This window comes from Perna viridis, chromosome 2 (assembly GCF_037379345.1).
Source record: "Perna viridis isolate PV_CMFRI_1.1 ecotype Kerala chromosome 2, ASM3737934v1, whole genome shotgun sequence".
Classification (NCBI taxonomy): Eukaryota; Metazoa; Mollusca; class Bivalvia; order Mytilida; family Mytilidae; genus Perna; species Perna viridis.
Genome location: NC_142446.1, coordinates 64,922,165 through 64,947,991, shown reverse-complemented (window position 1 = coordinate 64,947,991; position 25,827 = coordinate 64,922,165). Strand labels below are relative to the sequence as shown.

Sequence of the window (25,827 nt, the reverse complement as noted above, 5' to 3'; positions counted from 1 at the left end):
CTGTTCTAGATCTGCCAGAAGAATAGTTCTAAGACAGATTTAGAACATTTCGCGGACAGTTCTTAAGCCAGCACTTCTGACAGTTCTACTAGAGCCGACTCTACTACTAGAACTGTTCTCGTAGATCCGGATCTGCTAGTAGAACTGTTCTCGTAGATCCGGATCTGCTAGTAGAACTGTTCTCGTAGATCCGGATCTGCTAGTAGAACTGTCAGAAGAGCTGGCTCTAGAACTGTTCTATAACATCTTAAGAACTGTCCTAGAGTCGACTCTTCTGACAGTTCTGATCTCATCTGTAATTTTGGACATCATCCAACATCGCGTACAGTGTGTGTATGCCACACCTACAATATGAAGCCATAGACTAAAATTTGAAATCAATCCATTCATTGGGGCATATTTGCCTACAAGTTATCAATCGGTACATCCTCGGCCAATCCCGGCAATACTCGGAATCAACGATCCCGAGATTGGCCGAAAAGTTGCGAGTGATCAAATAAAGAGTTACAAAAAGAGGCTTATGCCACGTGCACTTGTTTACCCATTCACCGACATGTGACATCTTTCGTTTCATTATGAAGAATGAAGAGTAACAGAAAAACAGAAATCAAAATGGTATTCCTCACGATGTTGTTGTCTTACACGGTCGATGAATCATGATATCTTTATTATGTATAAGATATGCCTTAAGTCTTGATAATAATCACAATTTAATTATAACATTTGTATCAATATTACATCCTGAAGCGATGTTTGTATCTTTATGGTCTGGTGGCAAAATTTTGAATCTACATGTTTTCATATTTTCATTATCTAGTTTTATTGACCATATGCATTGTAACGTATGTCTTGTTTCGTTTTCACCTTTAGTTTATTCTTATGTTACTTCAGCATATAGGGGCAACTCTTTAGCTGTACCTGTGTACCTGTGTATAAAGATGTTTTTTTTGGAGGGGGGCCTTCGCAGACTACCCTGTGCTATGAGAGTTTCCTCGTCGTGTATTTAAGACAAATGGGTGGCCTTGGGCTGGCATTTTCATCCCGGAGTAATTGTTTTCTCTTTGACATACACGTATGCACCTTTGCTCGTTTTATATATATATATAGAAGGGTCTGAAAAATTGCCAACGATGTTAGAACTGTCAAATTTGCGATGCAAATTTTTGGTCGTTCCCTCCGCGGGACTCGAACTCGTACCGCTGTGACATCTATGGCAACACCGCCTGCACTAAATCCAGCGCCCTAGACCACTCGGCCAGCTGGCTATATAAAAAATATAGCTTTCGCTGGCCGGGTCATTCCTCCTCGTAGGATTAATCTAGGGCTGTAACTTAGTACACGATGTATGGTAGTACGGGACAGTCCATCTAGGTGTTATCATGTAGGATAGAGGATCAAATTAATGATGCATGTCACAACAAATCAATATTATACAACGTCTCAGAATGTAACGAGTCTATTCGCTACACTGCTCCATCGGCCAGCTAGGCTATATAAAAAATATGGCTTTCGCTGGCCGGGTCATTCCTCCTCGTAGGTCTAGGGCGCTGGATTTAGTGCAGGCAGTGTTGCCGTAGATGTCACAGCGGTACGAGTTCGAGTCCCGCGGAGGGAACGACCAAAAATTTGCATCGCAAATTTGACAGTTCTAACATCGTTGGGAATTTTTCAGACCCTTCTTTAAGTTTATGTTATCTTCCTTGTATCAATTTGATCCGATGGAGCAGTGTAGAGAATAGAGTCGTCACATTCTGAGATAATATACAACGTCTCAGAATGTGACTCCATATAAAGCTTATATTATATGAAACCTTAAATAAAAACCTACATGCATAACCGTGTATTAAAGATCATTTAATGCACGCATCTTACATATGTCAACAGAAACAACTAATCACTTCACTTGACAGTAATTTTGATAAATCTGCAAGCCGACACCATTGAAACTCCCATATTTGTATAAAATGTCAACAAGGGTTAGAAATAACAATATGTCTCTCGTGTGGTCATTATAAGGATCACATTCCAGAACTAATTTGCTACACTCCTCAATTTCGTCTAAGAATCTGGCAAAATTCAAATCAAATTTGCACGAATATCGAAACTTAACAAGGGTTCCGAGGGTGATGAGTTGGTACATGTAGTTATAACAGTTTGTTTCTTGTACATATACGTACAGAATACCCCCACTCTCCCACCAAAAAAAAAAAGAAAGTAAATTAGTTATACCCGGGTCCTTGTAAACAATAACAGGCAGTTTCAGGGAGCGAATTCAGAAATTTATAAAAAAAAAAGGTGATACTCAGTTTTCCAGGCAAATTGGGGAAGGTTCCAGGCTATTATTTGTTGATTTTACTTGAGTTGAGTGACTAAATTTTAAAAAAAGGGTTTATATAACCATCGGTATCCTCTGGATCCGACAATGAGTTTAAGCTTGGAAGTGTTATGGTTCGTATTGGCATTGTCCGATGTCGAACTTCCGGTTGGGATACATAAAGTAAATATGTGTGGTAATTCAGATATCTTCGGTGGTCGAAAAAATACTACAAAAACAAGAAGTAAGTTTTCTACACAAAAACAAAAAATGCACAATGTATGAACAAATACCACTAACTGGAATGCAATCCTACGATATATGAACAGTCGTACAGACTTCAGTATATCACAAAACGTTCAACAAGTGATAGAAGTATTTAAGGGTGTTTTTTAATCTTTCTACACTACCTGAAATTTGCAGAAACAGGTACCGAATGGCTCTCGACAACATACCAGCATGACTCTTTGCTGTAAACATTGACAATATCGCTGCGGTCGCTTTCCAGATAGATAGACTTTCTGAATAGAATAAAAGGTCGGGTCTGTTGACACATGACATGCCTTTAGCCCCCTCTTATAATAGATGAACGATTGATAAAGGCGATGGGAGAGAAGAAGTTTGACACTTTGACTAACTGAAAAGTTTTTAAGAAATAGTTGGCTCGTATAGTGATTTCATTAAACTATTATGATCATTGTATCCGGACACTGCAGCTCAAATACATTTGCCATTTTTGTTTAGTTGTTAGTTTTCTACATTTTTACAGTGAAACCTGTCTATACCGATCCTGTCAGTGACTTAAACAAGAACCTGTCTAAACCAGACATTTTATTTTTTTTTAATCTCTTCATATCAATTTTAAATGTATTTTGAATCTGGGTAAACCGTACACCTGACTGAACCAGACAGATTATACAGTTCAAAATGGGTTCAGTTTAGACAGGTTTTATGGTTAGTGGTTTGACGTAGAGTCGACATACATGTACTTGATTTTAAACCGAACAATAATGTAGGAAATTACGCTGCATTTAGAAGATATTTATTGACAGCAATTAAAACTTTTTAACATTTAAAACAAAACCACTTTACACGAAACCCTATTCAGCTCATTTTCGTAGAATAAGAAAACAATATTTTTCGCGTTATTATATATTTATTTCATAACATTACTAGAGTCACTTAAAAGATACCGGAGCATTTTTATAACACATTATGACCCATCTTTATGCTTAGTCTTATAACCCATATTCTTTAGCTATCACCAATCTTAGCTTCAGTACCGTTACGTATTAAACAGAGAAACCGATCTAAACTTGACCCCTTCTGGACTCTAAAGTGGTTTGGTTTAGGTAGTTGTTCGGTTTACGAAGGTGCGAAAATCATTCAAAATGATATATGGGACTTCATATGGTATAGACAGATTTTCGGATAATTTCGTGTTTGCGGTTAAGACAGATTTCATTATTTCTGAAATTCCTCCCATATAATTCGATCGTTCTACTTATCTTCTTTTCTTGAATTTCGCCCATTAACAATCAGGTGCTGATCCATAAGGGTCGGGCTCGTCATAGCCACCCCCTATAATTTGGGAAATATTTTTTTGCATGAAATCTCGATTCTTTTTTTAACACAAACCTATATTAAGTTTTTTTTTTATATAAATCAAAGAACGTTTCTTTTTCAGTCAAATGCAGGTATAATATTGTTATATTTCCTTTAGGCAATTATGGTTCATAAACTAATTGACAACGAAAATTATCATAGACCGCCTGGATTTTTTCCAATGCCTTTCCTTGTTTCTTGATTTTTACAGAAATTAATAAATGACATCATCTTTGCAAATGAAATGGTCAAATTACCCATTGAATTATTTGAAAAAGAAACGATGCAAGTTGCATCTAATATACATATAAATGCGCAAATTTAAACGGGACTAAGATAGATAACTCTGTTCAAACAATAGTACTTTGTAATGTCATGTATAGCATGTTTACACCATCTGTTGTCTCAAGAAGTTCAAACAGTAAGGATGATGATCTAAAATCAAAGAACATGAAAGACAAAGGAGAATGGTCGATTAAAGGTCTTATTAGCCTAAAATTTAACTGAAAATCAATCATGAAGTGTTGAATAATTTAATTGTGAATCTGGAGACCTGAATCCACCACAAATGAGATAACATAAAGACTTCTGTTAATTCTTGCATCAAAAAGACAAATAAATTGCTTGAAGTTTATCAATATTCAAGTATTCTGTCAAATTTTGTACTCTTTGTTGATATTCTGGTCATATTTTTGGCAAGGAAATGGTGTCCACACCCAAGAAACACCTTCTGCATATTTAGTGAATACATTCATTGTTACATAGTTTATCATATGTGAAAATATAAAGTTGTTTCTTGGATGTAAATATGTCTGAAAAAATCAAGAAAATTTACACTCCTCGGCAGTTTTTGTTGAATGACATAAAGTTATGACACCATTATGATGTCATTACAACGAACTAAAAGTCACAAATTATATTTTTCCTTATATCCATATATTTTACTACGCTAGGAACAAATTTTATGTTATTATACACAAAAGTTTATATTTTCAGGCAATATTCATAGCTTAATGCCCCACATCTTTCACCTCCTCAGGCCTTCAACTGCTAATGATTGAATACGGATCACTCCGTAAGCTTAAAAGCTTTTGCATAAATCATCTGCACAGAAACAGTAATAATATATTTATCCTGCAAAGAGGTTATTTGTTAAACGAAAAAAGGTAAACGGTTATTTTTTTTTTGCTGTATCAGGTTATCGACTTTCTGGCTCCTCCCACTCACGTGATCGGCGGAACTACTTTTTTCTGGTATGCGTAAATTAATCATGGTCGCCACCATAGATACGATATAAACAAATTGCGATTGCGTATCCGGTTAATCTTTTTTTTTGCTGTTTTGTTTCGTTTTCACCTGAATGAAATAAAAGATTTTATGTAAACCAAATAATGATTTTGTTTGTATTTTTTTTTCACCGTAATATATATGGCAAATCCCAAATCTCGTTCAGATTTGATTCATTATCAGTTTGCAGACGACTTCCCCTGTCATTTCAGTCATGTCGGACTCGGAGCCAGAGTGTCCGTCACAATTTAACATAAACTGGTGCCCACTTAAAGAAATTGAAGCAATACAATATGATAAAACTCTTGAAGAGACAAATGACCAGGAAACTGTTATGGTCTTGGATTTATTTTTGCCTAAACCCCAAGATAATGAATCAGAGGAACACTACATTATAGATCTGCCCATACAACTGCCTCCTCTTCTTCAAAAATCTCAAACAAATATTTCAAATCCCAAAGAAACTAGTGCACAAATTTCACCCCTGAACTCTACTGCCATATACCAAACAGGAACAAGTCAGCTTCCACCTTCCTCGCGAAATCAAAACTTTAATGTTCTTAAAATTGACTTTACAACATTCAAAATATTTGTATTTATTGTTCATTTTACTTATTTGTCTCTTGGAATTTTGATACATTGCTTATTTCCTTCAAATAACGTTGACGGATTATATGGTGCGGATTGAATTTCAATGTTTACTGAGTCATGCGTCATGCGTATTAATTTTTTTCTTCTTCGCTTCGGGTTTAACGATCGGGGCTCCTCAGGGGATATGCATTTTAAAATTTTATTTTAAAAATGTACTCACGCACAAAACTATTAATATAACAGGATAAAAACAATATAGGTACATTGTCGAAAATTATTGAAGATATGTGTATTCGGCTTGGAACGGGGGAAATAGCTCGGCGGAGCCTCGCATTTCCTACCCGTTCCGTCGCCTCATTACATATCTTCAATAATTTTCGACAATGTACCTATATTGTATATATAATATACTAAGAATGCTAATAATAATTATATATTATAATCATGCCCGTAGCCAGAAATGTGCAAGGAGGGGTTATGTTGAATCGGGGCACGGCACGACCTTCACGGCCGAGGGTCTGGGGGCCGTTGAAAGCCCCCTGAAGCTCTGGGGTATTTGGTGCAATATTCTGCAATCTAGCCATTTCCTCGCACTGTTTTTGTATTTGAGAAAGTCCTGTTTTTTAAACAATTTTTTAAAGATGGACATAATTTTCTATTTCCTTTACATCTGTATATTTTTACTTCAAAGTTTTAAGCAAATCAACATAGCAAAAAAGTCAAAATTTTCAAATATGTAAGTCATTAATGATAAACTATTAAACATGGATTAAAAAAACAATAATACAACAATATACATTTTTGTAACATTATATATTATTCAAAATGTAATGCAAATGAGTAAATACAGTATATTTGATTCCAACACTATCTTCTAAGCTTATGAATTAGGGATTACTTGAGATTTCCCGTAATGTGTATAAAATGTGTTAGAGAATTTTCTATTCACCATAAACTAATATGATTTAAAAATCTGATGAGGAGAGTTTAACTCATTTTAGTTCAATACTTTAAGGCGTGAGGGGTTAAAACTCCATACACTTGCTTTTTTACAAGCTTAAAAGTGAACCTCAACTATTACAATTCATAATCATGTTAAACTAAAATTTTACTGTTTAAAAATATAAGCAATCTATACAACAAATAGGGTTTGGGAACATTGAGCTATAAAAATAATTTCCCATTATCATTGAAAATGGTCAATTTTCATTTTAAAGTTTAAACAGTATTCTATAATGACTCCTAATATACTTGTTTAGTGCAAAAGTTACATAGTTACCCCCCCTTTTTAACATATACAGACAAATGAGAGTAATACTAATGAAAGCTATGAAAAAATAAAACTAATCACTGACATATGTACCTTCAAATGTATCATGTAATGCTTGTGTGTTTCAGTATGCTATGTACTTCATAGCTTACATATTTAACTTTATTTTTTATTACAAGTTTTAAAGAACCTTTAAAATACATATTATAATAATTCTACACTGGACTTAGTGGTATTGTTTGCCTTAAATTACTATCGAATAAGGCTTTTCCCCTGGAGGTAGTTCCCAATTTGAAATCAAAGTACTCATGTACTGAATCAATTTATATCATTCGTTTGAATGTTTACGCCGCAAATAACAGTCAAATTGCAAAAATTGGGCGTGATGACAGGAAATACGGACCGAATTCAAATGAATCTAAACATAAGTTTATTGTTGTAAATGGTTAATATAGAACTCTTTGATCAATTCTTAAATTCGCCATTCAGATTACGAAGGTCATTACCAAAACCACACACCAAATCTATGATGCATCGTGGCAGTGCGCCAGTTTGCGTAATATTCAGGTTTGATGTCGGTTCACATGGAACACTTAAATGAATGAACATAACACTCTCCGACATACTGGGTAATTGAACAAGAAACTACTGTTTTCGCTTTTCCCAGTTTCTAAATTTTCAAAACAAAATTCAATTTATCGACCTCCAGGTCCAAACTGTCTGACAAATTATTCAAACTTTAAGCCGCCACAATCATTGAAATAACTAATCTCCTTGGATACACGCCCCTGTCAACAAGCTACATTCCTCAGCTGAGAAGCTTTATAGCTCAGGTGCAACAAGTTACCGCATAGACACCTATGTGTCATTTAAAGTGCTTAGTGTCTTAGGCGTCTAGTCCGGGACACACGTACCAAAACGTAGTCTTAGAATATACTTTCAATAACTATGTCTGGTGCAGATACTAGCTATGCACTTTTAATGCCCTGGATCACCTGCACCTCTATTATCTTCACACATGACGAAAAAGCCCAATAGAATGATTATTACAAAAAGCAATATCACTAGACAACAGACCGACACCATCCCGAGAAATGCATTATCAAAATTCCTGTGCTATCAACTAAGCAATGTTTCATTTTTTAATTGTCATCTCCGGGCTTCTGATATCACGTGGCAGTAATCATTATAAAAATAGAAGATACGGTGAGTGATACGTCGGGATGGTTTCGGGATTTATGCTACCCTTTTGTACAACAATTGGCTCAAAAATGAGTGGCAAATGATAGCATGGAACCACTTTCTCTACTTTCCCCCTTTTCGTAAATATTTGGATCCGCTAGGACCTGCATGAAATATCTGATGAAACTTCGGCATATCTCTTTTTATTTCATTTCTATGGTTAATGAATATTTACAGCCTCACAGGGTTTTCATTTCCAGATAGAGTTTATTATGCGTCTACATAAAAAGACACCTTGAATATATTAACAGTGAAAGACTGGTTGCTTAGAAATAAACAGGTACCGATAAGAGGTTAGAGGTCATCTATTTTTAATTGGATCGTTAAACAGCATATTAAGTTCACAGTAAAAATTGTTTATTTGGTTTGTTTATTGGCGTAAATAACGTAGAATTGTATTTGATATGTTAGAAATACCGATAAAATGGACCTAACTATCTGCATTGAACCTAAATGGGGTTTGCCAATGGGACTTTTTAACTGCGCTAGTGTAAGATAATTGCAAATGCTATCAGGCTTTATATATATAAAGGCTCTGGCGACTACTATATCAATTCTGATCTTCGATCAATATTGATAAAAAATATGGCTTAATTTTTTCCCAATGAGACAATTTGTCCCCAAACAATGATGGATTGTGATAAACATGGGCCAATGCTATTTATATGTTGCTATGAAGAAGGAGTAGACTAGCAGCTGCTTATTACAGCATATCTTAAGTAATGGTAGAATAAAGGTCTTGGTATGTTTAACAATATGCATTAATTTGGGGTGTCAAATCTTATTGAATGTCTTATATTTTTTGCATTTGTAATAGGGTTTGTAAGTCTCGTTCTATTTTCATTTTCTTTACCGGAATTTACAACGTAGAACGTATTGAAAACCCAAGACCGATCTGCATTTTATTGTTTACTTCCGGGTACTCGAAAAGCTGTATAAAAATGCAAAATCTATATTTTGTTTTTTCTTAATACCTTTATCATGTAGAAATATATATCTGTTATTTTTTATCGGTATTTTTTTACACAAAAAGATGTTTTACCCTCAACACTGAACTCAAAATTCTCTAAATGACAAGTTTCCATGCTTTTAAATGATAGACTAGGACCCAATTTCGTGAAATCACGGGGTCACATGACGAGACTTGCATACCCTATTGAAACTCCTCCGCTGAACTTGCAACAGAGGTGATAGGAACTTAGGTATGACAGTATTCCCTTCACAACTTTATGATTTAATGTAAGGAAGATTTTAGAAATACGTTCTTAAAATAGATGAATGAAATGTTTTCCCAAAATAAGGTTTTGCCCTTAGGCAATCTACCGGAAATCGTAATGTGATTTATAAAAGAAAATCAATGTCGGACGAAATCCGCACCGAGAATAATCGGCATTACTAAATCTTCTTACCGACATGACCGAGTTTGTTTAACATACCATTTGACACGAACTCCAATAAAAACGTGGACAGTTAGTAACAGTTCAAACACTTATGGATCAACTCAATTAAAATCTTGACTGAATTGCGAGTTTAATAGTGCTTATTGGTTTTCAAGGGCGGGGGGGGGGGGGGTTGGTCCGAACCCCGCGAACCCCCCTGGCTACGGGTATGATAATATACTAAGAATCATGTATTGATGCCTTTGGTCTACACATGGTCACACAGGAATACTAATAATAATTATATATAATATACTACGAATCATGTATTATAATACAGAAAAGAAGAAAAAAGGAGTTCTGTTGAAAAAATAAAATAACTAAAAGAGACAAGAAATGATCAAACTGGGTTCCGTGATATTTTTTCAGACAAAATTGTGTGTATTTCGCTTTTATTATTTTTACGCTTATTTTTCTATTTCTCATACCATTGACGCTATAAGAGTGAAACAGTGTAACAATGCGCTTTACATGGTATAATGGAATCTTGAGCATAATTATGTCTGTTTCTTTATCCATTCATACCACCGTAGTGTGCACATGAGCATAAGCAGGAGGTCAATTTATAGGCGCTTTTACTCGTAAAGACAACAATTTCTCCAAAAAAAATGTGTAAGTAGTCAAGTTGTACTGTTAACACGGAAAGTGGTATATTTTTCTTATCTCCCTTGCAGACTACATCCGCTTCCTGATTTTCTGTGAATAATACCTCTAGCGTATTTAATTATTAAGGCTCTGCTAAACAGGATGTAAAAATGTCCACAATCTTTAAGCGTGAACACTGCCCATTACAAATCCGTGAAGTTGCTCCCGTTGTACTGTACGTACATGAACTCATTTGAAAAAAGTGGTTGGATTTAGTGTAGAGTATGGTAGAGGTGCAGAAGCTTTGAAGTAGCGAGTATACCCCTCTGTGCGAGAGATTGATTATTTTCAACTTTCCTTTTCGTAGTGTTTTAAACTATTATAACTTGATCATGAACCACTTCAATTTTTATGATGCTTACGTGGATGACATTTGAATTAACTTTACATTTACATTTCAATTTCATTGTATGTGAATGAAAGATAATGCTGAAAGCTCGGTGCAAATCGTTTAATTCAATGATTGCTGTAACATTACAGTGGAACCTGTCTTAACTGATCCATGAATAAATCAAACACTTATCTAAACCAGACACTCTTTCACACCCTTTTATATCAAGTACCTCGTTAAACAAAACACTTGTCTTGACCAAATGGGTTCCGATTTAGGCTGGGTTCACTGTATGTGTAATTTAGTAGCAACTTTCTGTTCGTACATATCAAGTGACTTGTAACTAGGAAGCTATGTATATTGATTTAATTCTACCTCTGAACATGTCAATAACCGAAATTTAAATAAATAAATGTTATACAGTATATATTTTAAGAGAGGAAGTTGTACTTGCTTGACTGACTAACATTGTGTTTAGTTTACTGCGTCTCACAAATTCTTATCCATTATATACAGGTATATGTATGAAACGTGGACAACATTGTGAGATGATAAAATCCTCAAAATATATACGACATACGTCCGAATGATCTGATGGAGAATGCCTCCTATTACGAACAATTACTGAATGACAGATATAAAGATATATCAACTATAAGTACAACTTTAATTCTGATTGGTGCTGTGGTCGGAGTAATTGGGAATGTAGCCATTATTTTTATCTACTGGTTTCGGATTAAAGAAAGAGGAGAAAGGTATTTCCTTCCGCTTTTAGCTACTGTTGATTTGGCGGCGTGTTTTACGAACCCCTGTTTCTATATCATGGATAATTCATATTTTTATACCTATCCAAACGATGCAATTTGTCGAATATTATCCTTCCTACAAATGTGTGTTCCTGGAATGTCTGCACATGTGCTCTTAGTGATTTCTGTTCAGCGATATCGCCTTGTCTGTAAACCTCACAGCCCACGAATGAGTCCAAAGTGTAAACGAATTTCATTTTCTGCCGCGTGCATATTTGCATTTTTATATTCATGTCCGCTTTTTTGGATTTCGGGAGTTGAAGAGGCTAAACAAATATTCATGAATCACACGGTACGAACACGAATTTGCAGATTTTCACTTTACGATTCTTCAATGAGTAATATATACTTCGGATTATTGGCTTTGATATTAATTGGTAATTTGATAGCAACAATCTCATTGTTTGTGCCAATTATGAGAAAAATCAAGATTGTTTTGTCTGGATTTAGAGTAAAGACTCCACAAAAGGCTTATGAGCATTCACAAACTAGTGGTATTACTTCGTCTACTGAAATTGAAGCTAAAACGAACGAAGATCATGACCAAGCAACAACAAACAGCGATTTATCCAACAAACCAACAGAAATTATTTCATCTGACACACAGAAAACTGAGGTATCCATAAAGGATGTTGAACTGAACATCATAGATAAAACGTTTGACAGTAGAGAAAAACAAAACAACAAACCAGTGGAAAGTAAGCAGAAAAGTCAAGAATCAGGACAAGGTCCAGTGAAAAGACGAATCACAATCATGTTTTTTGTGATTATATTGGTGTACGTATTGTCCTATATACCATCGTTGGCAATTTTAATCCTGACATACGCAATAGAGGACTTTTCCTTTATTAAACTCACAAGATCGGAGACTGCAGCTTGGATATTTCTTGCTCGTTTTGTATTTCTTAATCACATCGCTAATCCGTTTATTTGTGTGTATTTCGATATCAAGTTCAAAAATGAACTATCGTCGTTCTTACGTGCGATATTTCAACGGTGCAAAAATCGCACATGAATCTAGGCATATTTCTACCAATTAAACACGATCGACCGGCAACGTTGACGGCCCTGGGTTGGCAGGCAGCGTTTGGCCAACAACGTTTTAATTAGCGGTCCAAAATTTTACCAGCAGTGTGATATTTGTCGACCAAAGACTGCTACTGCTATCCTACAAGAATTAAAGAGAAGGATTGTGCACTGACTGACCAAAGGGGTCGTGTATCGGCACACTTTCATTAATTTCAGAAAAATGGGAGGTCGCGCACCCAACGCAACGGGCTTTGATCCGCCTTTAAATCAGTTAACGCCATATTTACCTTAATATTTATTCATTTTGTCTCTTTTGCTTTTTTTTTGTTTTTGTCATTGTTTTCGTTGTAGTTCGTTTGAAATATAAAATGCATTCTTGATTTTTACTTCCCTTGTATGTTTTTTAATCAAGAAAAAAAAACAAAGCAAAACAAAACAAAACAAAAACAAAAAAACGTTGTCTATAGTAAGTTTGTAATACTTGTTACGATGTTTTTCATCTACGTATTTGAATATATGTTACTTTGTCTTTTCGAGTTGTGTCTTGCTATGCAGCTATATAAATTTTTCTTATGAATACAATGGCGTTACAAAGACCCTATTAAAATTGCACATGGTGTTAAAGTTTAGTTAAAGCTCAACGTCATTATTTGCACACATATGAATGTAATGTTAAACTTCTTTTCATTCTACATGTAAGTATGAAGAGGTTGCTATTATGGGTAGGATTGTCAAGACTTGCCTGAAACGTTGTTAAACGCATGCTTATTTCAACTTCGGAATAAAATTAATGCTTGTTAACTGATAAGAAACGGACACAAGATGTGTTTGTTAGTGTTTTGAAAAAAAGTAATGATGGATGAAATGATAGGTGTCTCAGGTCTCAGTTTTGTATTTTATAACAAGACACTACGATGGCATAGCGAGATATTTTCGTAGGATAAAAAAGAACTTCGAATTTGTTATTAATCAGAAATTTCCTTTGACTGAAAACTTGTAAATTGTTTTGGCGCAAACACTTTAAAAGTAAAGCGGATTCGCCACAACGGGAAAACGGACTGGGCTATATGTTCGAGATATCAAGGGAACCAGTGGATTATAGGTACGGGATATCAAGGGAACCAGTAATACGTACGGCGATAAGAAAAAAATATGTTAAAAAGGTAACAAGCCACAGGAAATAGACACACGCATCGTAGAACATGAAATAACCAAAATAACACGTACAAAGGCACTAAGGCATTTAAATGAACAACCCTAACTCCTCTGAAGACTGGAAACATGTACTTAACGCACCGGTAGAATAAGCATCCTCTGCTTTTCTAGAAATACCTACCGAGTTGATCATAATATGTCACATCCGGGGTAAACGAATAAGGAAAGAAAAGCTATGACATGGTAAAAAAAGTCGTTTCTTATGGTGCAGATGAATAAAGAAATAACGTGCAGATTTATCGTGCAGACAAGCCAAGCGAACTAACAGTGCTAATTATCTACAAAAAGAGAAATAAATGAATAAATAACAAAACAAAAATAATTGAAACAAATGTTCGTTTCACATTCATGATATGGTTGATAATAACCAAGCTGTTACAATAACACAGTAATTAAATGACGTGTTGGTAAATAACATTGACAACAACACTTAGTCTAGTTATCATTTGCGAATGTTCCTTTTTTATTTCTGGCACAATTTTATGACTCAGACTTGACAGAGTGTGTTTGGAAGCTACATAACTACATTATAGTGATGAATTGGATGATTAATTGGAAAGAGTGAATAACGGAAATATGATCAGGAGTGCTGAAGAACGCATAGATTTCATAATTGCGCGGAATAAGCGCACGAGTTAAATCTTTATGCGTTCATGGCATCAGTGATCATATATTGGTCTCAGTATCGTATTAATTTTCCCATAGACTTCTATAGTGAAGTGCATATTTTTAGGATTTTTTAAAAAATATGTAAATTAATTCAATAAAACTTTCACTTATGTAGCATTTCTAAGGACATGTGAAAAAATAATTTCCCGCAAAGAAAATAGGGTGAGTCCACGAAGATCGGACAGAAAAGTAGTCTCGAACTATAAATAGCCATTTTCCCTACTTTCACTTTTGTTTTGCACTCACCAAACCAACCTTTTCAGTGGAACATTTTTATGATATTATGTTAGATTTTCTTTTAAAAAAGTTCTTCATCTTACAGTGTGATGTTTACTCTATTTTATAAGTCATTGTTCATATCTTTTGACAAAATATTAGTTTGTAGAGAGGCAAAAAGAAAATGCACTATATTTTTATAGCATCCATGTTTTGACGTACACCTGCTCAGGGATATGCAATACGATACTGGTACCTATTGTAGTTATTCACGATAGCAAATTGATTATCATATTCATTATATAAATTTCCACCGTTATTCATTGCTTCCTTCTACATGAATTTTAAATTTACTACACTGGGAACATTCGATAAAGTACTGCTATCTATATTATAATTCCTTATCTACAGCTTTTTATCTTCGTTACACCCCTTGAGACGTTCACGTTTCCCATTTAAGCGTTCGTGCATCGTTTATCGTGCGTTTACACATCATTTCGCGTTCATTTAAACGCAAGATAGAAGTGTCGTTTATTTTTGTACTTTGATTATTTCCTTGATTTAACTGTTATTTTTATATATTTTTTTTTCTATTTTTAATTTATATAATTTCATTAATGTTATTATTAGCGCTGACAAAATGAAACAAACAAAACAACAAACAACAAACAAACAAAAAAACCCAAACAAAAACAAAACAAAACTAGGAGTGACATCAGATGCTCCGGAAAGATAAACAAGTAATTATTTGGGGTTGATAAAAACTACAATATCTAAAGGATTAATATAATCATACCAACAAAATACACCTTCTCGTCAAATACATGTAAAGAAAAAAGAATAATTTATTGTGTATCTTAAAGCTATAATTTAATTTTGAGACACTAATTCATTTATCATATACACCTAAGTTTATATACAAAGTTGAAGAGATAGATTTTGAATTTGATTAAACTGCGATGAATCGTGTTAATTCTGATAACATGTATATATTTTACAATAATATTATGGAGACGACTTGCTCTTTTTTTTTATTTTTCTTAGTTGCTTTTCCAAATATTTGAAGAAACTCATCGATACTTTTTTACCAAGCCCTTCAAACTAAGGGTACATAAAAATGATGTCATATTAACGCTAAATTTTATACAATTTGCCACCAATTTAAAAAAAAAAGAAGTAAAAACAAAACTATACAAAAGAAGACACAGATATTTGCAAAATATAACACATGCATTATACCCATAAAAAATAAGGATCAATACATATAAGGAGTAGACAACTTAATACACTTTGGCACCACCATAATCCATAAAGGATAATTGAACATCGACATAGAGATCAGGATCAGTTTTCCTTAAGTAGCACTCCACATTAGAATAATGCTAAAGTTGATTCGTGGTTGGACGGCCTACATATTTTTACTTTTGATGTCATAGTAAACGGAAAATAAAATGTGGCTTTTCATATAACCCTTGTTAAAATGAGATAAAAATTATATAGAATATAGAATATATAGAACACTGAACATATTTTGAATCAAGAGTTATTTGCAAAACGAAGAGCCCCTGTTTTTAACGTGATATTCACAACTAAAGAGACAGAATTCTTTGAACCCATATACCATTAAATTTTGAAAGAAGTACAATTTTAAGAGAACCGAAACAAAGCCATTTATGCCTGCCACTTTAACTACAGCGCATTGGAAGTTGAATTTAAGGTATCCGACCCATAAATGGCCCAAAAACAACCAGCGAAATAGTTTGGTGTTTTATCAGTAGTTATAAGCAGAGGTGTCAAGTGGTTCTTACTATAAAATACAAATCCGTAAAATATTCAAGGTATTAGCGCAGGGCTTGGTTATAACACCCCTTTTTTGACATATTTTGGGGGTAGGAGGTACAAGAAGTGTTCAAATGACAGTAACCACTTTAATATAATTTACTACTATATACCGCAAGAGGAACCAAAAGGATGTTCTTATCCATTGAAACTAACAAAATTTTCATAGCTACATGTATAGGTTGTTTTATTTTTATATATGTATGGTTGTAACTAAAAATAGAAATAGAAGAAAAGGCTAAATAGGCACAACTTCAGAAATTAAGGAGTCCAGAAATACAACATTTTTTTTGAGACACTCAACATTAAAAATTACTTTCGTTTATTGTTTATCTTGTAAAAAAATTCAGAGACTTTTACCTTGCTTATTTCTATGAATTAAGATTCGTAATGTCAAGGTCATTGTCGTGAGGTGTAGACTGCTAATCAATTATACATTTTGTCGGTGTCTAGTTTCAGTTTATCTGTTTTGTTTTTCATAATATTTTAAGTATGCATACAACTTTGATAGTGTGTCATAAAAGGAATATTTAACAATCAAAGGTTAAAGGTTAAGGTCACCTTAAAGGCTTAAATCTGATAACCATTTTCTTTTATTGCTCAATCCTCAAAAGTGTGTATTTTTTTTAAATAGCAGTCTTGATAGAATCATATAAATTCTGCAAAATGTGATACACCTCATAAAAAGGCTACATATTTTTTTTATTTTTGTTATTAAGTTGCTTTATAGATATATGATGAAATGTATGATTATTCATTCCTATCATTCTGCTCTTAGGAGATAATCCACATTGAAAATACAACAGTTTCTATTGTATTTTACTGTCATTTACAGAGATATCTCCCTTAGTTATGAATTCCACAGTACATTTTATATAATTTTTATCTTCTAAGAGCACGGGTTACATGAAAAGCCACATGTCAATTTCTGTTTACTATAGCAATTTAAACAAAATATAAAAAATAGAAATATGTAGGCTTTCCAATCATGAATCACATTTTGCATGATTCTTAGGTGGAGTACTACTTAATAATTTGATCAGCTGATCCTTGCTATTGACAGTTTTACACCTGAGAAATATCATTAGGGAAAAGTACTGTATACTAAATAACAAACAATGTGCAAATACTTGTAGTGACAAGTCATTAGGTAATGGTCAAGTCCAACCTCTAACACTAGGTATTTTGGAAATCATATTCTTGCAAGTATGCATTTACATGTATCACTATTTCAGACTATTTTAAGAAAAAAAAAAAAAAAAAAAAAACTGCATAAGAAGCCCATCAACGCAGAAGGCTAGTCACATGCATTTATAATACCAACATTATGTATCAATCATAAACAAAAGTAACAAAATAAGTTATGACAAAAATATGTGATACAAATGTATCTATCAACTATTTTTCTATTTTTGAAATTGTGTTCTAAATAAAGCTAATGAGTCTACAAGTCCTACTACAGTTTCTGTAAAATTATCAAACATTCTACCATTATAAACAGCTGCTGACAAAACTCGAAAATCAAAACTTTTCCCATTATGTGCTACAAGTAAAGCATACTTCTATTACCCATACTCAGTTAAAATCCCGACTTAAAAACATTATACATCGTTGTTTTTCAAAAGAAAAGATGGTACACCAGGATACAAATATATAGTTCTTGGTAGAGATTCCTCATACCTTGTAAGAAATAATTCCAGATCAACTTCAAAAAAATACAGAAGAAGATGTTTACAAAATGCTGGAATTTGTAATCGACAACATATTTGTCCAGTGTGGTGGATGTGTTTTTCAACAAACGGTCGGCATTCGAATGGGAACAAACTGTGCTCCTTTACTTTTGACCTATTCCTTCACTCTTATGAGGCTGACTTTATAGCTGATTTGATCCGAAAGAAAGAATATAGTTTGACTAGATTTTTTAAGCTCAGTTTCCGCTATATAGATGACGTATTGTCTTTAAACAATCCTAATTTCGGGGATTTGATACATCACATCTACCCAAAAGAACTTGAGATAAAGGATACTACAGACACTGTAAGGTCAGCTTCATATCTTGACCTACATGTAGAAATCGATGATAAAGGAAAACTATTGACCAAACTTCACGACAAACGTGATGACTTTTCATTCAGAATTGTCAATTTTCCTTTCATCTGTGGCAACATTCCTTCAGCACCTGCGTATGGAGTGTTCATATCACATCTCATACGTTATGCCAGAGCTTGCCGAGACTACGCAGACTTTTGTATCGCGCAAAAACTGTAACAAATAGGCTTCTGGAACAATGTTTGTTGCTACAAGATTGAAGTCATCACTACAGATGTATTATGGTCGTCATCATGAACTTGTGAATCATTATGGTGTATCCATCTTCACCATGAAAACTGATTTATTCAACTTGTCATAGTTTTCCTTTCCTCTATCGTCTACCCCGGACTTGAATTTTTATGAGCAATTGGGTGGGAAATTCTAGAAAAGCAGAGGACGCTTACCCTACCGGTGCACCTGGTCCATGCTTCCAGTCTTTAGTGGAGTCCGAGTTGCTCATTTGCTTTTGTTACTTTGTATGTATGATTTTAGTTACTTTATGTTCTTTGTTGTGTACGTCTGTTTTCCATGTCTGGTCTTTGTCCCTGAATTGCATTCTTTTGATTATCGGTATGACCTTGGTTCCCTTGATTACTTTTTAACCAAAGAAAAAAAATCTGATATGGCAGCCCTAATATTAACAATTCAAGTTCTACCCCTTTTAAAAAAAGTTTGTGTCCATTCCAAACAATTCCAGCTACTTGTTCGGCTTCATCGGATATTGGCATTTCAGGAGACACATATCAAGTGAAATTAATCTGTGTTCTGTGTTCTTTCGCTGCTATCTGCACAATGTGCGGAAATATATTTCTTCTGACTGTCAGAAAATAAATTGGAATAAATTTTGAATAATTTAGCACAAAAAACGTTGTAAAATGTTTTAGAAATGTTTCCTTAAAAAAACTGAAAACATTTTTTAGAAATGTATTTAAAATGTAAAAGTGTATGGTTGCAGAAATGTTATAATAACGTTTTTAACAACCATTCACTATAATTTTATTATAACGTTTATTTAAAACGATCATTTCTTCCACTACCGTTTGTCAACAAAGGTATAGATGCAATTAATTTGTCTAACATCCTCCATCACAAAAGCGTTACCAACAAAATTCCCCCATATTTCAAAGACAAATCCATACCAATTATTTCATATTCCTATACTTCACCCATTGCATCCAAAATTTTCAATTATAAAAGGCTATTGCAGAACCTCGAGATTGAGAACTTCAAGGCTAAACCACCTGACTGTTCGTGCAAAAGCTCTCCATTCAAATATGGTCCTTCTGGTCACGTCGTTACGGGAGATTTAACCATTATCGAAAACGAATCTCTACGTAATATCCTTTCTAAAGGTCCCAAGTACCGTGAACCACGCTCCATAAATTGGAATTATAACTTTAAACGTCTTATGGATGCCGTCAAGGACTATGCAAGAAAATGGATAAAACGAGAACAAGAAGACATTGATTCTCTGTCAGAGTGGTTAAAGGCCGTGAGGTCTTTAATTTTGAAACGAATGAAAGTTTTAAGTAGGTCAATGAGTGCCAAGGCTACATCAATTTTCAAAGACCCCGATGTAGCAAAAACATTGTCTACTATACATGACAAATATGTTGTCGTACCAGCAGACACAGCCCAAAACAACATTGTTTTTCTCTGCAAAACGTTTTATATCCAATGTTTATTATCAGAGGTAGACGAAGAAAATAATAGCAGTGATAAGACCTATACTGCTACCACTCTCTCCAAAGAAGAGATTGTGGAAAACCATAAATCTGTGCTATCCTCTTTTGGTCTCTCTACCAAGGACGATGATTGTGATTTACCGTCTATGTACTGGATTCCTAAACTTCACAAAAATCCATACAAACAACGTTTCATAGCTGGATCTGCAAAATGTACCACCAAACCTCTTTCAAAGCTTTTAACTTCTATACTCAAAACTGTCAAAGAGGGTCTGCAGTCCTACCACAACACTTGTTACTCCCGTAGTGGTATTAATTCAATGTGGAATTCTGAAAAATTCGAAAGATCTTTTGGAGACAATCAGTTCAAGACTATTATCTGAATATAATAGCATTAATACCTATGATTTTTCAACACTGTATACTTCTATTCCCCATATTCAGTTAAAATCCCGACTGAAAACCATTATACATCGTAGTTTTTTCCAAAAAAGGTGGTACACCTAGATACAAATATATGGTTCTTGGTAGAGATTCCTCATACTTTGTAAGAAATAATTCCAAATCATCTTCCAAATATACAGAGGAAGATGTTTACAAAATGCTGGAATTTGTAATCGACAACATATTTGTCCAGTGTATTGGACGTGTTTTTTTCAACAAACGGTCAGCATTCCAATGGGAACAAATTGTGCTCCTTTACTTGCTGACCTATTCCTTCACTCTTATGAGGCTGACTTTATAGCTGATTTGATCAGAAAGAAAGAATATCGTTTGGCTAGATCCTTCAATCTATAGATGACGTATTATCTTTAAACAATCCTAATTTCGGGGATTTGATACATCGCATCTACCCAAAAGAACTTGAGATAAAGGATACTACAGACACTGTGAAGTCAGCCTCATATCTTGACCTACACTTAGATCGTAAAGGAAAACTATCGACCAAATTTTACAACAAACGTGATGACTTTTCATTCAAAATTGTCAACTTTCCTTTCATCTGTGGCAACATCCCTTCGGCCCCTGCGTATGGAGTGTTCATATCACAACTCATACGTTATGTCAGAGCTTGCCGAAGCTACGCAGACTTTTTGCATCGCGCTAGAACTCTAACAAATAGGCTTCTGGAACAGGGTTATGTTGCTACAAGATTGAAGTCATCACTATAGAAGTTTTATGGTCGTCATCATAAACTCGTGGATCGTTATGATGTATCCATCAGCATCATGAAAACTGATTTATTCAACTTGTCATAGTTTACCTTTCCTTGTTTGTCTACCCCGGACCTGACTTTTTATGAGCAACTCGGCGGGTGTTTCTAGAAAAGCAGAGGACGCTTACCCTACCGGTGCACCTGGTCCATGCTCCCAGTTTTTAGTGGAGTCCGAGTTGCTCATTTACTTTTGTTACTTTGTATGTATGATTTTAATTACTTTATGTTCTTTGTTGTGTGTGTCTGTTTTCCATGTCTGGTCTTTGTCCCTGGATTATATTCTTTTGATTACCGCTATAACCTTGGTTCCCTTGATTACTCTTTAAACAGATTGAAAACATTTTTTTAACACCCATTCACTATAATGTTATTATAATGGTTCCTTAAACAGACTGAAAACGTCTTTAAAACGTAAAAATGTGTGGTTGCAGAAATATTACAATAACGTTTTCAATAACAATTCACTAGAATGTTATTATAACCTTTCCCTAAAAAAAGACAGAAAACATTCTTTTTTTAGAAATGTTTTTAAAACGTAAAAAAAGTACGGTTGCAGAAATGTTAAAAAACGTTTTTAACAACCATTCACTACAATGTTATTATAATATTTTTCAATATTATTTTTGGCAAATTTAAGAATATTTTAATGCAAAATTCGCATACAAATATAACAGGTTTACCATGACATAAGAAATTTGTAGAGTTCTCTATATTTTATAGATTTAGCAACAAACGAAATTTTATAGATAGGTTTTGTCAGTTCAATTAGTTAGAATTTAAATAATGAGGGAAAGACATTATACATACTATCAATTACATATTATTGATTTTTTTTTATTTGCAACACGTGTATATATCAATCATGGAAATACTATTGTCTGCTAGATTAAAACATGCTGTTTTGTATTAAGATTTTATTTGCACTTTGGAAAACCATGAATTTAGATTTTAAGCTGAAATTGTGGTGAGCAGAGCTATATACACCTTTAAAATGTATGTCTTCTTCAAACAGTAAGTAGATATCAATATGTTCTATAATTAAAACTTTATTTTAGTTTCAGCAAAAACAGATATTTGAAATATTTCATATTTGAAAAAAAATAATTTGATTTCACAGAAAGTTAACGATACTACTAATAGTGAGCCCCCTAAAACGCCATATTTCCCCACCTTTTCGGAGTTGCTGGATTAGCTACTGATTTATGTAAAACAGTTATTGCATATTGCGGTCAAATGAATGAACAGACACACGAAAAGACTATCAAATGCCATGATCACTTGTCATAGTCCAATCATATTCTCAACACTATATAAAACTTACCTTGAAAAAAAAAAACAATCATCTTGGTTTATTTTGGAACATTAAATCATTAGGTATGAGCTTCTTCTTAATCCTTATTCCCTGCAAAAGAGAGAGCTCATGTATATATCTTATAAAAAAATAAATTAAAAATAAACAAGCATTAAATAATCAAAAGTGTGAAATTTTTAGCTCGAACTATACCCCCTCCCCAAGAGTTTAAACCTACAGTAAACAAATAAAAACACAATTTTACAAACATTAATATACAAAAATATATGAGGTAATGTTATAAATTCTAAAAATAACTTGCACAGTTTCAAAATAAATTTCATGGTCAGATTCAATGCAAATATCAGCGTAAGTACTTACAAACATAATCACAATATTGATTCAACTATCATGACGATAAAAAATGGTTTAAACATACATCTATGTATAATGCAAAACTGTTGGAAAATGCATACTTCAAAATGCTTGTGAACTGTTGACAACAAACGTCTATATTCATTAAGAAGATAGATGTTCTCTTTGACACATACCTTAAAAGTATCAAGTTTGGTCAGGAATTAACGTTAAGTTTGAATGAACATTAACAAAACTAGTGACCGAGTTAATATCTAGGACGTTCTTTCTGACGCTCAAAATACACCTATTTACACAAAGTTTGGCAAGATAAACATAGCAATTAATTCACTGAGACACTTATCTATCATAAGAAAATAATCACAAGTTAAAAACTTACTCAATGTGGTTGATATAAATTTTGACCTTGTCATCGTGTTCCGTGTTCCGGACATGCAATTGAATCAATATTATACAAAACCGGAAACGGAGAAACACGTAACATTTCCGGTGCAGTACAAATTGTCGAGGCATTACAAAAAACAAAATAAAAGCAAAATCAGATATCACTTCACTTAAGTGTTTCTCTTCACAAAAGGGATGTTGTGTAGTGACTGGGAAATTGTAAAATGACTACTTGACCAGCTATATTTATAAAACAAGGTTACACAGACTAGTATTAATTTATAGTACTTTGGCATACAGTTTTTAACTTTCTAATTAAAAAGAATTTACTTACATCTTGTTGGACAGATTCAGTTCTTTAAATCGTCTTCGAAATAGTGTGTGCTCCTTGCACACGTGTGTAAGATATTAGGCTCACTGATAAAGATTTGTTCTAACCTATATCGATAGCAGCATGTGGCAAACAATTTATACTATTATCTTATTATTTCTATAGAGTTTCCATCATCTATATATCATCAATGTTGGTTAATGGAAAGACAAGGAACAGGGATGAATTATCATATATGCATTAGAAATTAAGGGGATTAGTATTACATGTACATGTATGATGCATGTGTAAAATATTCTTGTTCAGTCATTTAAAAAAATAATGATGTAACTCTACATATAGCCTCTACTGTCTTATAGTGCTAGATTATCAGAATTTCTATTTATTTTTATTCTTTATTTGATATTTTTAAGAAAATTGTTTTTTAATATGTAATTTAAAATAGTTTAGAAACATTTTCTAAATTCATTTAAAACGTTTTTAAAATTAAAGTTTTAATTTTTTCTCTTACACACACATTCTACAACTGTTTATTGAACATTTCAGAAAACCTTATTAAAACCATATCTGGAAATGTTTTTAACCTGTTTCAAAGGAATGTAATGAAAACAATATCATAAAATATTTATTGGTATCATATATATGTAAGAAACATTTTCATAACATATCAAAATAATGTTTTAAAAATAGATCTAAAAACATTACAGTGACATGTTATTTAAACATTTCAAAAACATTTCAATAAACAGTTATGAAAACATTTTTCAAACTTAAACGGTAAAATGTTTCAAAAACCTTATTAAAGCTTTTGAAAAAAAATCAAAATGTTTTAAAAACGATTTTAAAATATTGTGCTGAAAATGTTTTAGCAAACTTCCAATAAACTCTAAATAAAATATTTCGGAAACGATTCGTGCTACCTGGGTAGCTATGCAACTCTATAAAAGCATAATGCCCCTTTGCACTACCAATAACAAGACATCATTTTTCGTGGTAATTTATCACAGTTGGGCATTGTATTTTATCTTCTTTAGATAATAATGCTCAAGCGTCAGTACCGTCATGTGTTATGTATATAATTTTGTTTTTAGGAATATCGCTTGAAGAACATTGAAAAAATTGTCCACAGACACAGCCAAAGTATATTTAATAGAGTCGTTTTTGAATGTCCATAAGGGTTCACCAAGCAGTGCATGGAATAGTCTGTTACGTCAGAGTAAAACAAATGACCTTTTGAAGCTGTCAAATACGTCACATTTCTTTTAATTATTTTCACCGTATTCACATATTTGCCTCTACTGTCAAGAACCACTATCCCAACCGGTCTTACGATAACATAAATGTTTGCCTCATTCGGCCTAAACATTCACCTCCCATTTCGATAGTTTGCTACTCCTCCGTATTAAGGTCTATGACGGTTATACATTTACGATTAGGAAGCGAAACAACGACTTGACTGTTACCTACAGCCTCTACATCCCATGGATAGCTCTCTAACGGTACATAACGACGAAACATACCTTCTTTGTCAATTTCTAGCGACTTCATACTCCATATACAATCAACAATGAACATCGTTCCCCGAAGGTAGAATTGTACAACCTGTACAAATATCATGATTTGGTAATTTAATGTCTTTCATATGTTCAAGTTTTATATTCTGATAGAAATCGATACCTGTTACTGGCGATTGGACATATTCATTTATCCCGATGGGGTTGTTGTTTCTTTAGGTATGTTTGTAAAACAAATGAATCCTGCTTTGTAAGAGATTTACACCTAAAGGAACAACATTCTAACAAGTCCATACTTATTTTGAAAGCGATAACAGTGTATAACAGACTTGAAAAAAATGCCTTTTATTTTCCCTTTTAGCAAGAATACATTTTTTATTGGCATTTGAATTTATTAATCGATGCTTTAATGCATATAAACATAGCTAAGCCAATCTATAGA

General features: G+C 33.5%; 1 protein-coding gene and 1 long non-coding RNA gene across 2 annotated transcripts; one reads left to right on the top strand and one right to left on the bottom strand.

The window, feature by feature from the left end:
* Positions 1–11,153: 11,153 nt before the first annotated feature.
* Positions 11,154–12,945, top strand: LOC148626493 (uncharacterized). The gene has a single exon (XM_088570524.1). The coding sequence runs from the start codon at positions 11,319–11,321 to the stop codon at positions 12,543–12,545; it is 1,227 nt and encodes a 408-aa protein (XP_088426650.1). The 5' UTR covers positions 11,154–11,318; the 3' UTR covers positions 12,546–12,945.
* A 1,148-nt stretch (positions 12,946–14,093) lies between these two features.
* On the bottom strand, positions 14,094–23,860 carry LOC148626492 (uncharacterized). Its single transcript, XR_015920084.1, has 3 exons — positions 23,536–23,860; positions 22,812–22,892; positions 14,094–19,406 (listed from the first exon to the last, which is right to left on the bottom strand). It is a non-coding gene; the product is annotated as an uncharacterized LOC148626492 (long non-coding RNA).
* Between the last annotated feature and the right edge of the window lie 1,967 nt (positions 23,861–25,827).

Bases quoted from the DNA above. Each gene is read 5' to 3' on its own strand.
- LOC148626493 (XM_088570524.1), top strand. From the start codon at position 11,319: ATGGAGAATGCCTCCTATTACGAACAATTACTGAATGACAGATATAAA.